The sequence below is a fragment of the Lampris incognitus genome, chromosome 2 (genome assembly GCF_029633865.1).
Source record: "Lampris incognitus isolate fLamInc1 chromosome 2, fLamInc1.hap2, whole genome shotgun sequence".
Lineage (NCBI taxonomy): Eukaryota > Metazoa > Chordata > Actinopteri > Lampriformes > Lampridae > Lampris > Lampris incognitus.
Window position 1 is genome coordinate 93,978,822 of NC_079212.1, and position 13,956 is coordinate 93,992,777.

A 13,956-nucleotide genomic window follows, 5' to 3' on the forward strand; every position below is an offset into this window, starting at 1 on the left:
GCCCTATGGCTGCTGGGATAGGCTCCAGCATCCCCGCCCCCCTGAGAGCAGGATACGCGGTTCGGATGATGGGTGGATGGACACACTCGAGTGTGAATGCCATTTCAGCAACCAGCTGAATTTATTTTTCCACCCTCCGTTATCAAACCTACCGTCTCCCTGTGTGACGTCATGTGTTATACCTCTGGCGGAGCCGGGACTCTTTTTATATGCTGGGCCAACAACGCGTCCTGCTGCGCACGTGGAGCTACTGAAAATCCCATTAGAATGATATCCCAAACTGGGATGATAGCGCTGTCGAAAGTGTGGGTTGGGATGAGTGGGATGGGAAAATAAATTGGAATTTTAATGGGATTTAGTACAACAACGGGAGGCTCCAATTAGATCCACAGGGATGTCATTGTTTTAGATACCTCGAGCATCCGAGGACGCCCGAGGGAGGAGGTGTTCATACTCGCGCTCCTGAGAATACGCCGGATCTCCCGAGAAATCCCGAGACGTGACTCATTTCCGGCAGCCTTCTCTGGCTGCTGGCTTCACAACGCCGAGCGGGAAAATAATGACCATGACAGCATACCCAAACTTCAATGTGATCGTGTCAATGAGACTTGCATCAAATGCCCGTAGGTCCGTTTCCCAACGTCGTTGTTGCTGCACGGTGGCAGATCATCACGCCCGCCGTGTAAGTTGTAAGGACATGCATGGGAAATCAATACGTTTGCCTGGTGTAGGTGAGCATGGTAACTTCCTGTTTGGAAATGATAAATCAGGCCATTTTGAGCCCGTTCCAGTTTGTGCGGAGGCTTGAGGAGCTGGACTGAATAGCTTGACTCACTGGCCTATTTGAGGAGGTAGCGAAAAGACGCCACCGCAGTTGCTATCTGTGTATTATTGCTGCTGGTGTTAGCTGGGGTTTTCTGGAGAGGGGTTTGGTTAGCTGGGGTTTTCCGGAGAGGGGTTTGGGGCACTTGCTGTTCGTGATGTGGATGCCAGACAGGATAAACAGGTCGAGATGCCATCACACGTGAAAGGTGCAGGCAGGCGCCCCTGTCTCCAATGTCAATCTTGACCGAAGACCCGAGGCGCCGGCCTATAGTTGATCCACCTCAGGTGCTGGACAAATGGATATTGATCAAATCAAGTTGAGGTTAAGCTTAATTGTAAAAAAAACAAACAAAACAAAACAGAAAAACTTGAACTACATTGTATTTGGAATATTTGGAAGTGTTTTTTGGGTAGGATAAGTCTCTCTCGCTTTTGTAATAGCTCAAACTGGCGCAGTGGTTAGCGCGGCCACCTCACAGCAGGTCCTGGGTTATAGCCCCGGGGTAGTCCAACCTTGGTGGGTCGTCTCCTGTGTGTGGAGTTTGCATGTTCTCCCCGTGTCTGCGTTGGTTTCCTCCGGGGGCTCCAGTTTCCTCCCACGTGTAGGTCAGGTGAATTGGCCGTATTAAATTGTCCCTAGGTATGAGTGTGTGTGTGTGTGATGGCCTGGTGGCCTGTCCAGGGTGTCACCCCGCCTGCCGCCCAATGACTGCTGGGATAGGTCCAGCATCCACACGACCCTGAGAGCAGGATAAGCGGTGTGGATAATGGATGGATGGATGGATGGATGGATGCATTACTCAACAACAAAGCACTTACATCAACACAGTTACTTCCATGTTACAGGAATCAGTAACATTTGATCCAGACATGAGGACATGAAGCTGTTCTGTGATCACTGTGACCTACTGAGCAGTCTTCCATCTCTGCCCTACAGGTCGCCAACCTGCTCCGCCTGTTCCAGATCCCTCAGATCAGCTATGCCTCCACCAGTGCTAAGCTCAGCGATAAGACCCGTTATGACTACTTCGCCCGCACCGTGCCCCCCGACTTCTACCAGGCCAAGGCCATGGCCGAGATCCTGCGCTACTTCAACTGGACCTATGTATCAACCGTGGCATCAGAGGGTGACTACGGCGAGACGGGTATTGACGCCTTTCAGCAGGAGGCCCGCTCTCGCCAAATCTGCATCGCCACCTCTGCCAAGGTGAGCCGCTCCATGAGCCGGCAGGGCTATGAGAACGTGATCCGCTCCCTGCAACAGAAGTCCAATGCAAAGGTGGTCCTCCTGTTCACCCGCAGCGAGGACGCCCGTGAGCTCCTGGTTGCCGCCGCCCGAATGAACGTCACCTTCACCTGGGTGGCCAGTGACGGCTGGGGGGCACAGGAGGGCGTGGTGAGGGGGAGCGAGACGGCGGCCAATGGCGCGTTCACCCTCGAGCTGGCCTCCTATCCCATCAGGGAGTTTGAGGACTACTTCACCAAGCTGAACCCTTACACCAACACGAGGAACCCGTGGTTCAAGGAGTTCTGGGAGCGGCGGTTTCGCTGCAGCCTCCAGGAGCCTGGCTGTAGCGACCGCAGCCTGCGGGATGGGACCTTTGAACAGGAGTCCAAGATTATGTTTGTGGTGAACGCAGTGTACGCGATGGCCTATGCCCTCCACAACATGAGGCAAGCCGTATGTCCAAACGCTTCCAAAGTCTGTGAGGCCATGAAGCCGGGCAATGGCAAACGCTTCTACAGGGAGTTCATCCTCAAGACCAAGTTTGAAGGTAAGCCACCCCGTAACAACAAAGGCCGACAGGTTGTTAGTCACTGTGGCATGGTTCAGAAAAATACATCAGATAATGTGGTGTAGAAAACTTTGCAACCTAACCTAACCATTGCCTATACCAACACAGGGCCCACCTGTTCAAATCCCCGTGTTACCTCTGGCATGGTCGGGCGGCCCTACAGACATAATTGGCTGTGTCTGTGGGTGGGAGGCTGGATGTGGGTATGTGTCCTGGTCACTGCACTAGCACCTCCCCTGGTTGGTCGGGCCGCCTGTTCGGTGAGGAGGGGGAACTGGGGGGAATAGCGTGATCCTCCCTACATCCCCCTGGTGAAACCCCTCACTGTCAGGTGAAAAGAAGCGGCTGGCGACTCCACATGTATCGGAGGAGACATGTGGTAGTCTGCAGCCCTCCCGGAATCAGCAGAGGGGGTGGAGCAGAGACCGGGATGGCTCGGAAGAGTGGGGTGGTTGGACGGGTACAATTGGGGAGAAAAGGGGGGTGGGGGGATATTAGCTTACAAGTTTGGCGCAGTGGTTAACGCGGACGCCTCACAGCAAGAAGGTCCTCGGTTCGAGCCCTGGGGTAGTCCAACCTTGGGGGTCGTCCCGGGTCGTCCTCTGTGTGGAGTTTGCATGTTCTCCCCGTGTCTGCGTGGGTTTCCTCTGGGGGCTCCGGTTTCCTCCCACAGTCCAAAGACATGTAGGTCAGGTGAATCGGCCATATTGTCCCTAGGTATGAATGTGTGTGGGTGTGGGAGTGTGTGTGTGTGTTGGTCCTGTGTGATGGCCTGGCGGCCTGTCTAGGGTGTCTGCCCGCCTGCCGCCCAGTGACTGCTGGGATAGGCTCCAGCATCCCCCGCCACCGTGAGAGCAGGATAAGCGGTTGGGATAATGGATGGATGGATGGATGGATGGATGGATGGATGGATGTTTGTAATCAGGCCATTGGAAAGCAAACTTGGTTCTAAATTCAAGGCAAATTTTGGTTATTGACTTTAAACTATCTAGTTTATACAGTTGAAAAAAAACTTTGCAATTACTGAATTAGGGAAAAAAGAAATGCATAATTTAGCACAGCAATATGAACGAACTCAATTAGAGGACTGAACATGATCCGGTCTGCTCGATCCTGAGACCATGTTTAATGAATGAACACCGCGAAACAAATGATTCGGAGCCGAAACAATGTCCTAGTTAACATTTCATCTTTTTAGTATATGGTGTATCTATTTTAACATCCCCCAGTTAGGCTAAGCTGGAAATTGTTGCTCTGACTCATTGTGCTTACGGAGCGTGTTGGCTCCAGACTGCGGCCCTGGCTTTCAAGACAGAAAGTCTGCCTGTCTCAAAGCCTCCAAAATGAAATTGCACTCAGTGGTCCAACAGAAGCTTCGAGCAAGAACACTTAAACACGTTAGGGGAGTGTGGTGTGAGTGTGTAGCGTGCATGTGCATGTGTGCAGTTGAGAAAATGTGTGTAATTCCTAACTCTTGGACTCACTAGGGACTGTTCGTTGTGGCCCCTATACTTCCTCTGATCCCTTCCCCAAGACACCTGGCACGGGTGGGCAGATCTACAAACCAAGCTGAGGCGAAAGGGAAGTTTTCATTATAAAAGACAAATTTTGCTTACTGTGGGTGTTAATTGGCTCCTGTGCTTACTAAAAATGACGTCTTGCTTTGTCCTCAGACAAGAATAAAATTCTCTCTTGGAATTCTCACAACTTAGCTGTAGAGTCTTATATTATCTCTTGTTTTCACACATCATAGTGTGAAAGTTACATCACCAACTGCAGTTTCCGACATGAAGCACATTCTCCCATGCTTCTGGACAAGTTTTTCAGTCGCTGACGGTAGATCATAATTACTGTATTTCTGTTTCCCTCCACCAGCGCCATTCCGGCCTGTAGAAACCGAGAACATGGTGCGCTTCGACTCCTTCGGGGACAGTATCGGCCGCTACAACATCTTCCATTACCACAAGGAAGACAGGAAGTTTGTCTATAAGAAGGTGGGCTACTGGGCTCAGAACCTGACCTTGAACACCAGCCTGGTTCTCTGGCGCGGCCTGGTACCGCCCACCTCCCAGTGCAGCGACCCCTGCAGGAAGAACGAGGTGAAGAGTATGCAGCCTGGCGATGTGTGTTGCTGGATCTGTATCCCCTGTCAGCCCTACCAGTATCTGCAGGATGAATTCACCTGTGCGGACTGCAGCTTTGGCCAGTGGCCCCTGGCCAACCTGACAGGTTGCTATGACCTGCCAGAGGAGTACATCCGCTGGGAAGATGCATGGGCTATTGGACCTGTGACCATCTCCTGCCTGGGTATACTGTGTACTCTGTCAGTGGTGGGCCTATTTTTCAAGAACAACCAGACCCCTGTGGTGAAGGCCAGCGGACGTGAGCTCTCCTACATCCTCCTGTTGGGGGTGCTGATGTGCTATAGCATGACCTTCATCTACATTGCCAAGCCCTCCACAGCTGTGTGTACGTTCCGGCGACTAGGCCTCGGCACCTCTTTCGCCATGTGCTACTCAGCCCTGCTGACCAAGACCAACCGCATCGCTCGCATCTTCAGCGGCGTGAAGGACGGAGCCCAGAGGCCTCGATTCATCAGCCCCGCCTCCCAGGTGGCCATCTGTGGCGTGCTGATCTCCTGTCAGCTGCTTGTGGCTGTAGTCTGGCTGCTGGTGGAGATACCTGGAGTCAGGAAGGAGGTGGGCCCAGAAAGAAGAGATGTGGTGATCCTCAAGTGCAACAGCAGGGACTCCAGCATGCTCCTGTCCCTCACTTACAACTGCATCCTCATCATCCTCTGCACCGTCTATGCCTTCAAGACCCGCAAGTGCCCAGAGAACTTCAATGAGGCCAAGTTCATCGGGTTCACCATGTACACCACCTGCATCATCTGGCTAGCCTTCCAGCCCATCTTCTACGTCACTGCCAGTGATTATAGGGTAAGAATGAAAATGTCTTTTTTTCCCCCTTTTTTCTCCCCAATTGTACCTGGCCAATCACCCCCACTCTTCCGAGCTGTCCCGGTCACTGCTCCACCCCCTCTGCTGATCCAGGGAGGGCTGCAGACTACCACATGCCTCCTCCGATACATGTGGAGTCGCCAGCCTCTTCTTTTCACCTGACAGTGAGGAGTTTCGCCGGGGGGACATAGCACGTGGGAGGATCACGCTATTCCCCCCTGTTCCCACTCCCCCTGAACAGGCACCTCGACCGACCAGAGGAGGCGCTAGTGCAGTGACCAGGACACATACCCACATCCGGCTTCCCCACCCGCAGACACGGCCAATTGTGTCTGCAGGGACGCCCGACCAAGCCGGAGGTAACATGGGGATTCGAACCGCCGATCCCCGCCACGGAATAGACTGCCACGCCACCCGGACGCCCTGAAAATGTCTTTCTAACAAGCCGGTGGAATACGTGGTACCTATATGGCTGGAAATGTCTCAGAAATACACACGAGCAATATCAAATCATTGCGTAATAATGTAAACGTGCTCTATAAATAGGTATCATAACTACTGCAGTATTCAAATGTTACCGGCTGTGTCGTGTTCAAGCCTTTGAAAACAGGATTATCTTGCGCTTTTGACAGCATAGCGGTGATTTGAATATCACTGCGGGAAGCAAATCTTCTCCCATTTACAGTACAGCCATTCTAACGTGTCACCTGACCACCAAGTTAATTAGCTGCTGGTAATGACCTGTATAGGTAAACATGTTTTTAATTCAGTTATTATTATGGATAGAAGTGCTCATTTAACGTTTCGTTTTTTTTAATTAGTGGCTCATCAGCATTTCAACAAAAGAAACCCAAAACAAAACCAAAAGCAGTTTTAAAAGCGTCAGTAGAAGACACAGTGTTTGGCCCACCCCTCGAATCCCATGGTGTGTTTACCAGACCGGAAGAAGCAGGCCCGAGCGTCTCCTGTATATATAGTCCATTTGATCACGCTCAACCCGTCTCATTAGGGAGCCGGATCTCTTTTCCTGCGGCTTGAGGAACCTTTCCACGGCAAGAACAAAGACCCGGGAGACGCCGAGAAGGTGCCACACAATAACAACAACTACTGGCAGCCAGGCGGACCGAGCCATGGCTCCGCTCCGAATTAGTGCTCCGGAATTCAAATATGGATTTTGTGTGTGTGCAAAAGACAAACCTAGGAGGGCGTCTCCAGAATATAAAATATAGCATTCCACCAAAAAAATGAAAAAAGGCCTGCAAGCCACGGTTACCTCTGGAGCAGTCAGAAATACCGCGTTAAATAAAAATTAATTGCTGAAACAGTCGCACTGAGGGATGAGAGAGGGCCCGCGGCCACCTTTCAGACTCTGCCTCAGTGAAAGTCAACGCTTTCACTCCAGCTCCAGCTGTATGCATCCGCAGCCTTTAGCCATCACACACACAGACACAAAAACTGACCGTGAAGAGAATGAGTAAATGAATGCGGAAAAATTATGCATGACTACAACCTGGGATGTCTGTGAATCCCACAGTGGCCTGGAATATATGGATATACTAGTGACGTGGTTTAATAATGGACTTCTTAGCCAACCTCTCAGAGTTCACAAGCAAGCTTCTAATGACCGCGAGTCAAGCAAGTCATAACAGACACAAGTTTGTATTGGTCTCAGCTTCACCCTTCTCTTGGTCACAGAAGCAACCTTATCTATTTGCCTACTCTTTACCCTCATGGTGGGAAACAGCATGTTGTCTAATACAACTTCTCGCATAACGTCCCCATTACCTTCCACCACATCCCCGCTATCTGTAACAGACATGCCCGTTTTTAACATGTTCAGTGTAACCGGTTATTTTCTTGCCCGGTGCGGGATTCGATACGGGGTGTACTGCACCACAAGGCGACATCACTAACCGCTCGGCTAAAGGGTCAGATCCGTTAGCTAGGGACTAACGTGTCCTTATTAGTAGTTTACAGTCGTCACCCTCCCCGGAAGCGCGCCCTCGCGCTTGTTCTTCCCGCGCTCCGAAGAGACTTCTGAGGATCTGCACACTTCCGGATCCCACCGCTGCCACCAATGTAACCGGTTATTTTCTTGCCCGGTGCGGGATTCGATACGGGGTGTAACTGCACCACAAGGCGACATCACTAACCGCTCGGCTAAAGGGTCAGACCCGTTAGCTAGGGTGAGGAGCTCGGACATCCGGAGGGAGCTCGGAGTAGAGCCGCTGCTCCTTCGCGTCGAAAGGAGCCAGTTGAGGTGGTTCGGACATCTGATTAGGATGCCACCTGGGCGCCTTCCTTTGGAGGTTTACCGGGCACGGCCAACTGGGAGGAGACCCCGGGGTAGACCCAGAACTCGCTGGAGGGACTACATGTCCAATCTGGCCTGGGAACGCCTTGGGATCCCCCAGGAGGAGCTGGAGGGCGTTGCTGGGGAGAGGGATGTCTGGAGTGCCCTACTTAGTTTGCTGCCACCGCGACCCGACCCCGGAGAAACGGCTGAAGATGAGATGAGAATACAGACTACCTGCTGGTATGGAGAGTTATTTCCTCTCACGCAGGCGTACGTTGAGAGGAAATGGTCGCTGGCTGTACGTCTTTGCGGCGTGTTCAAGTGCTACCTTTTTCGCCCAGACGCAGGCGACGCGAGGCGACGCAACAGCCAGCCTTCGTCGCCGCTAGTTCTCTGACGTCGGTGTGGTCTGGCTTGGTCGGGCGTGCCATTGGCCGTGTCTGCGGGCGGGAAGCCGGATGTGGGTATGTGTCCTGGTCGCTGCAGTAGCACCTACTCTGGTCGGTCGGAGCGTCTGTTCAGGGTGGAGGGGGAACTGGGGGAATAGCGTGTGTAGTTATACCCTACGATCCGTATACCCCGGAAGTCGGAAGTTGTTACGAAGCAATTCTATTGGTCAGTCCATTAAGGGTCCTTCCAGCCTACTTTGAACGGTTGTTGCCTGTGTGGTTAAACAGTCACGTTGGCGGCAAAGAAGTAGCAGTAGTAGTTTTTTTTTACTCTTGTTAAAAAATAAAACTATGAACAAGAAGAAGATTTCTTTATTAAAGACTTCAAACATATAGTAACCGGTTATTCTCTTGCTCGATGCGGGATTCGATACGGGGTGTACTGCACCACAAGGCGACGTCACTAACCGCTCGGCTAAAGGGTCAGACTTGTTTGCTAGGGACTAACGTGTCTTATTAGTAGTTTACAGTCGTCACCCACCCCGGAAGCGCGTCCTCGCGCTTTGTTATTTCCGCGCTCCGAAGAGACTTCTAAGGATCTGCACACTTCCGGATCCCACCGCTGCCACCAACGTAACCGGTTATTTTTTTGCCCGGTGCGGGATTCGATACGGGTGTACTGCACCACAAGGCGACATCACTAACCGCTCGGCTAAAGGGTCAGACGCGTTAACTAGGGACTAACGTGTCTTATTAGTAGTTTACATCAGTATCCCACAACATAACCAAAACAGCGACGCCTCAGTTGCATTGTGGGTAACATGCGAATGAACCCGGAGCAGAAACACTCTCAGTAGAATTCGCCACCATACGTTTGATTTTTATCAGCGTGGAAAATCCACTGCTTGACTTACAGCATTCCCGGCGTGGTGGCTGCTGGATGAGGCAGCACAGTGGGCGGAAACACCGCTGACACGCTCTATAGGCTGTTCCTCCCCGCGCCTCGGGCGACCCCCACGGCCCGCGTGCACGGCGAGGCCTGCGACGTGCGAGCGGACGAGGGGAGGTCCAGTCCCACACCAGACCTTGGACCCCCACCAGGTACCCCGGGCCTTTTTTTTTTAATGTCGACGCCGATCGGTCGTCCCGGCTCTAAATCATTAAAACCAGACACCTCTGATACCCAGGAGGAATGAAACGACACGCGGGCTCGGCTGAGGAGGGCCGGTGTATTTACCGGAGCAGCAGCGGTGGACGGGATGAACTCAGAACCCCGGGAGGTTCGGCTGAGGAGGGCCGGTGTATTTACTGGAGCAGCAGCAGCGGTGGACGGGATGAACTCAGAACCCTAGGAGGTTCGGCTGAGGAGGGCCGGTGTATTTACTGGAGCAGCAGCAGCGGTGGACGGGATGAACTCAGAACCCCGGGAGGTTCGGGTGAGGAGGGCCGGTGTATTTACCGGAGCATCAGCAGCGGTGAACGGGACGAACTCAGAACCCTAGGAGGTTCGGCTGAGGAGGGCCGGTGTATTTACTGGAGCAGCAGCAGCGGTGGATGGGATGAACTCAGAACCCTGGGAGGTTCGGCTGGCAGCAGGGACCTCTGTGTGACACCAACAACAGTAGTAGTCGTGAGCGCAGTTTCCACGTCTCAGACCGGTTCTGGATGTTTTTCTGCACGAGAGACGACCCTCGCTGCTCAGTCGCTCGTGATGAACTCGGGGTCTCGCGGGACTGCGTGTATATTCACCAACATGGCCGACTTCCCGTTTTCTGTCAGCAGCTCTCCCCTTTTTTTAAGTCCTCGGTTCTGGTTTTGTTCTTCTTTTATAAAATCAAAACCCAGGACCGGTAATAGCACAGCAACGCTTTCAGCAGGATGCTTCCTGTAGTGTATTGGCTAGGTTGTCCCCCATACCTCTACATCTTGTAAAGAAATGAATTAGGAGCCACTATTCATCCACATAAAGTAACACACACACACACACAAACCGCGTCGCTGCAAACACACGACACCAGTGAGAAACACGACACACAGGGCAGCAACAGCGACTTCTCCAGCGGAACCTAAACGTGCGAACGGTAAGATGATTAAAATGTGTTAATATTAGAAAGAGGCACATGGAGCAAATGAGGATGACGAGGAAGTCAGAACAACTCTTCCTCAGGTGTCAAAAAAGCAAAACGTGAGGCGTTGGTGTCGCTGCTGTCATCTCTCTGACAAGCGGTTCAATGGAGGAAGACCTGGGGCGGGGGGGGGGTGGTAGTTCAGCGCTACTGAAATAACTGCATGACAAAAACCTCAGCGTACCGGCGGCACGGACGAGGGTGCCATCACTTTTTTTTCTTGTTTTCCACTGGTGTTTTTTTTTTTTTGCAACCCAGTGTTTCTATGCATGGCGACTTCCCTCGCAGGGTAATCACGTGGCGTGTGTTTCGGGGGGGGGGGGGGGGGGTTCACGTCATGCCGTGGTTCTGTAAGCCGAAGCTCCCGGACTGCAGGGGTAACCGGTGGGTGAAGGAGAGGAAGTACTGAGGAAGACGACCACAGCAGTCAGTTCACATTAGCTGCTGGAACAGTATGACTAACAAAGCCCCGACTTGCCAAGACAGCCAGCAGTGCTTTCCTCCCTCCCTCATATGCATGCTCATGAAAATACTATGCATAACCATACGCACACACCAACGTAAGGGCACACGTGAATATGGATGCTGCTAAAATAAAGTTGTATGAGCCATGAAGGGGTAACAGGAGTATTGCCTTTCCATGTTATTCTCAAGTTCAGCCTGGTATTTAAGAATAAAGAGGTGAACACACTGAATCCAGCCACTCAGCTATTTTATAATTCAGACTACAATAAAACCACACAAACATGCATCTATTTTAATGTAAAGGTTAGACTGAAGGTAAGACTGAGTTTGTAAAATAAAATAAAAACACGTTTTTTATTTTTTTATTTTTATAAAATTTTTATAAAAAAATTATAAAATGTTGGTAACACTATAACAACTACACAAATGAAGCATTAGTTAAGTATTAGTAACTACTGAATTCACCATTTTTAAATCATTTGTAAAGCAAGACATGTACCAGTGGTTAGTGTGTTCATAGATGTTTTATAAATACTTAATACTGCAATTCATGATTAATTCAGTTGGTTACTAGTTGTTAAGTATTTTGCATGAGCTCATCTAAATTGAGGACTATATATATGAGACTGAAAGGCCAGCAGTACCTTGAGACTCACAAAAGTTTAAAGGGTCATAAGATCCTTTAGAAAGTGTAAGTACGTGATTGACAGACTATTTAGATATGCATCTGTGCATGAATTAACCATGCATCGCAGTATTAATAAGTATTTATAAAACATCCATTAACACACTAACCATTGGTGCATGTCCTGCTTTACAAATGATGAATTCAGTAGTTACTAATACTTAACTAATACTTAATTTGTGTAGTTATAAAGTGTTACATTTTTTATTTTTATACACATTTTTATTTTAGATTACCATGCATTTTTGAATTGTGCATGTCTTCAAATGGGTAGTTCTCCCACAGGCTCTACCTGAGAAAGGACAGTTGCTCAAAGCTCAGTTTATATAACTAAAATCCTCCCAATAGCATTTTAACAGGTGTCTCGGCACGAGCAGTTATCTGCCTGGAGACAGACAGAGGCAGACTGACGCACAGTGTTCATGGAGTAACGTTCAGACCATCGTTCAGTCTTTTCTCCCTCTCAAATCTGCATTCCTCAGGTGCAGACCACCACCATGTGTATCTCTGTCAGTCTGAGTGGCTCCGTGGTGCTGGGCTGCCTCTTTGCCCCTAAGGTCCACATCATCCTGTTCCAGCCCCAGAAGAACGTGAGCACGCTCCGGGTCACAGCCAACCGCTTCAGCGCCACGGTGTCTGCCTCCGCCTCCGCCCCCAGCTCCAGCTACTCGAAAGGTACGCGTCTTTATTGTAAACCATAACACCGAAGATGACTGACTTATCACACCAGCATGAAGACTGTATTTAGTGGTTGTAGATCTGATCTGTACTGTGTGGGGCGCGTTGCTTGGTCCACGATTCTGAATGTTAACCCTGATTCAGAGTGAACATCTTGAACCCTTAACTTTAGAGTGGCTGTTGTAGACACAAGCCAATATAGATCTACTACTACTACTATGCTAAGATACTAAGATGCTGTTGAAATATTCCCATAATTGCTTAATTGGGTTGACATCTGGTTATTGAGTGGTTGCCATAGGAACATTTACATATGATATTCAGTTCACTGGCTGAGCACATTGACTTAAGGGTGGGTGGGTGGGGTGGAGGTGGGGGCTCATTTGACCCGACTAACATTGCAGCTTATGTATAATGATGATGTTTATATTGCATATTATTAAGCACTTTTCTGTCCTGCTATGTGGGGTTTCTGTGCAAGAACTGAAAGTATATGACAGATGAGTTTTCCTCGGATAAAAATTAGAATCTGAACAAAACAACAACAAAACAACACTGCTTGCGCTCTCTCCAACAGACTGCCAATTTAACATTGCACGTTTTACATCATATTGCTCCGCATCCCAGGTTAAGACATGTATTGTAATGCTGCCGGGAAGCTTTCCCCTGATTGTTGTGATTGTTTTGAAAAGTGCTATATAAATAAATTGTTATTATTACTACTGTTATTATTTTTATTGTTAATTATCATTGTTGTTGTTCCGGCAGGCTCCGCCTCCAACTACGTGCCAGCGGTGTGCAACGGACGCGAAGTGGTGGACTCTACGACGTCATCTTTGTGAGACGGCTCCCCTTTTTAAACGCGAGACAACTATTCGAAATCCTCATTTGGCCCCTCCCACAAACAACGCTGCCCCCCCCCCCGCCATCAAAACAAGCTGCGGGGGATCGATGGTTCCGGGCTGGACTGGGATGGCGGGAACGTGTGTTCGTAACTGTGAAGCGTAGTGGCGTTCCTCTGGGAAGCGGTGTGTATGGACCGTGAAGCGGTTTTGTATAGATTCAACATGCTGTGTTTTCCTCGGTTTACAGGTAGATGTGGTTCGAATGCATTTTGCGCCTCGTCGTGAGAAGGTCTTGTTTTCTGGCTGGTCGTGAAACAGTCGTAGCGGTCCTTATCTTGTCCTTGCCGTGCTGTGAGTACTAGCGAAACACTTCTGTAGAAAATGACTAAAAACGTTATATGCGGTTAACCATAGTGGACGTGATGAAAATAAAACAACAAAAAACTAGGCAACTACACCATGTAAAGGATGTTTTCATGTAGACTATGGTGAATCAGTTTGTGCTTTCTTGTAATTTATGTAAATAAAATGTTTTTTTTTTATATTAAAAGATAAAACGCCACCGTTATGACTCGCAGTTCTTCAAGGGCGGCTGTTTAAGAATAAACGCCCACGTCGTGCTGTGGGTCTATCCAGACACTGCGACACCTCTGCCCCGCACCTCTCCTATCACCACGGCTCTCCTCCATTTCATGTCTTTTCTCCTCCATACTAGTAACACCATGAAGGTCAGCGGAGAGAGAGAGAGAGAGAAAGAGAGAAAACCTGATCCAAGGTTGATTTAATCACTCAGACCCGTTCACTGCGGCCAGCGATGGGAAGGGGCTCAGAGCAGCGCGAGGAAGTCACAGCTGGGTCATCTTTAATTAACTGAAACGCAAAAAGGATGGG

The 13,956-nt window shown here is 50.0% G+C and overlaps 1 protein-coding gene across 1 annotated transcript in view; it reads left to right on the forward strand.

The window, feature by feature from the left end:
• grm2b (glutamate receptor, metabotropic 2b) overlaps nucleotides 1-13,562 on the forward strand; it is a 66,006-nt gene extending 52,444 nt beyond the window's left edge. The window contains exons 3-6 of the mRNA XM_056275352.1: nucleotides 1,763-2,600; nucleotides 4,497-5,560; nucleotides 12,025-12,217; nucleotides 12,989-13,562. Coding sequence (XP_056131327.1) covers nucleotides 1,763-2,600; nucleotides 4,497-5,560; nucleotides 12,025-12,217; nucleotides 12,989-13,062 — 2,169 coding nt within the window. The 3' untranslated portion in view covers nucleotides 13,063-13,562. The remainder of the gene's footprint in view (nucleotides 1-1,762; nucleotides 2,601-4,496; nucleotides 5,561-12,024; nucleotides 12,218-12,988) is intronic.
• The last annotated feature ends 394 nt before the right edge of the window (nucleotides 13,563-13,956 follow it).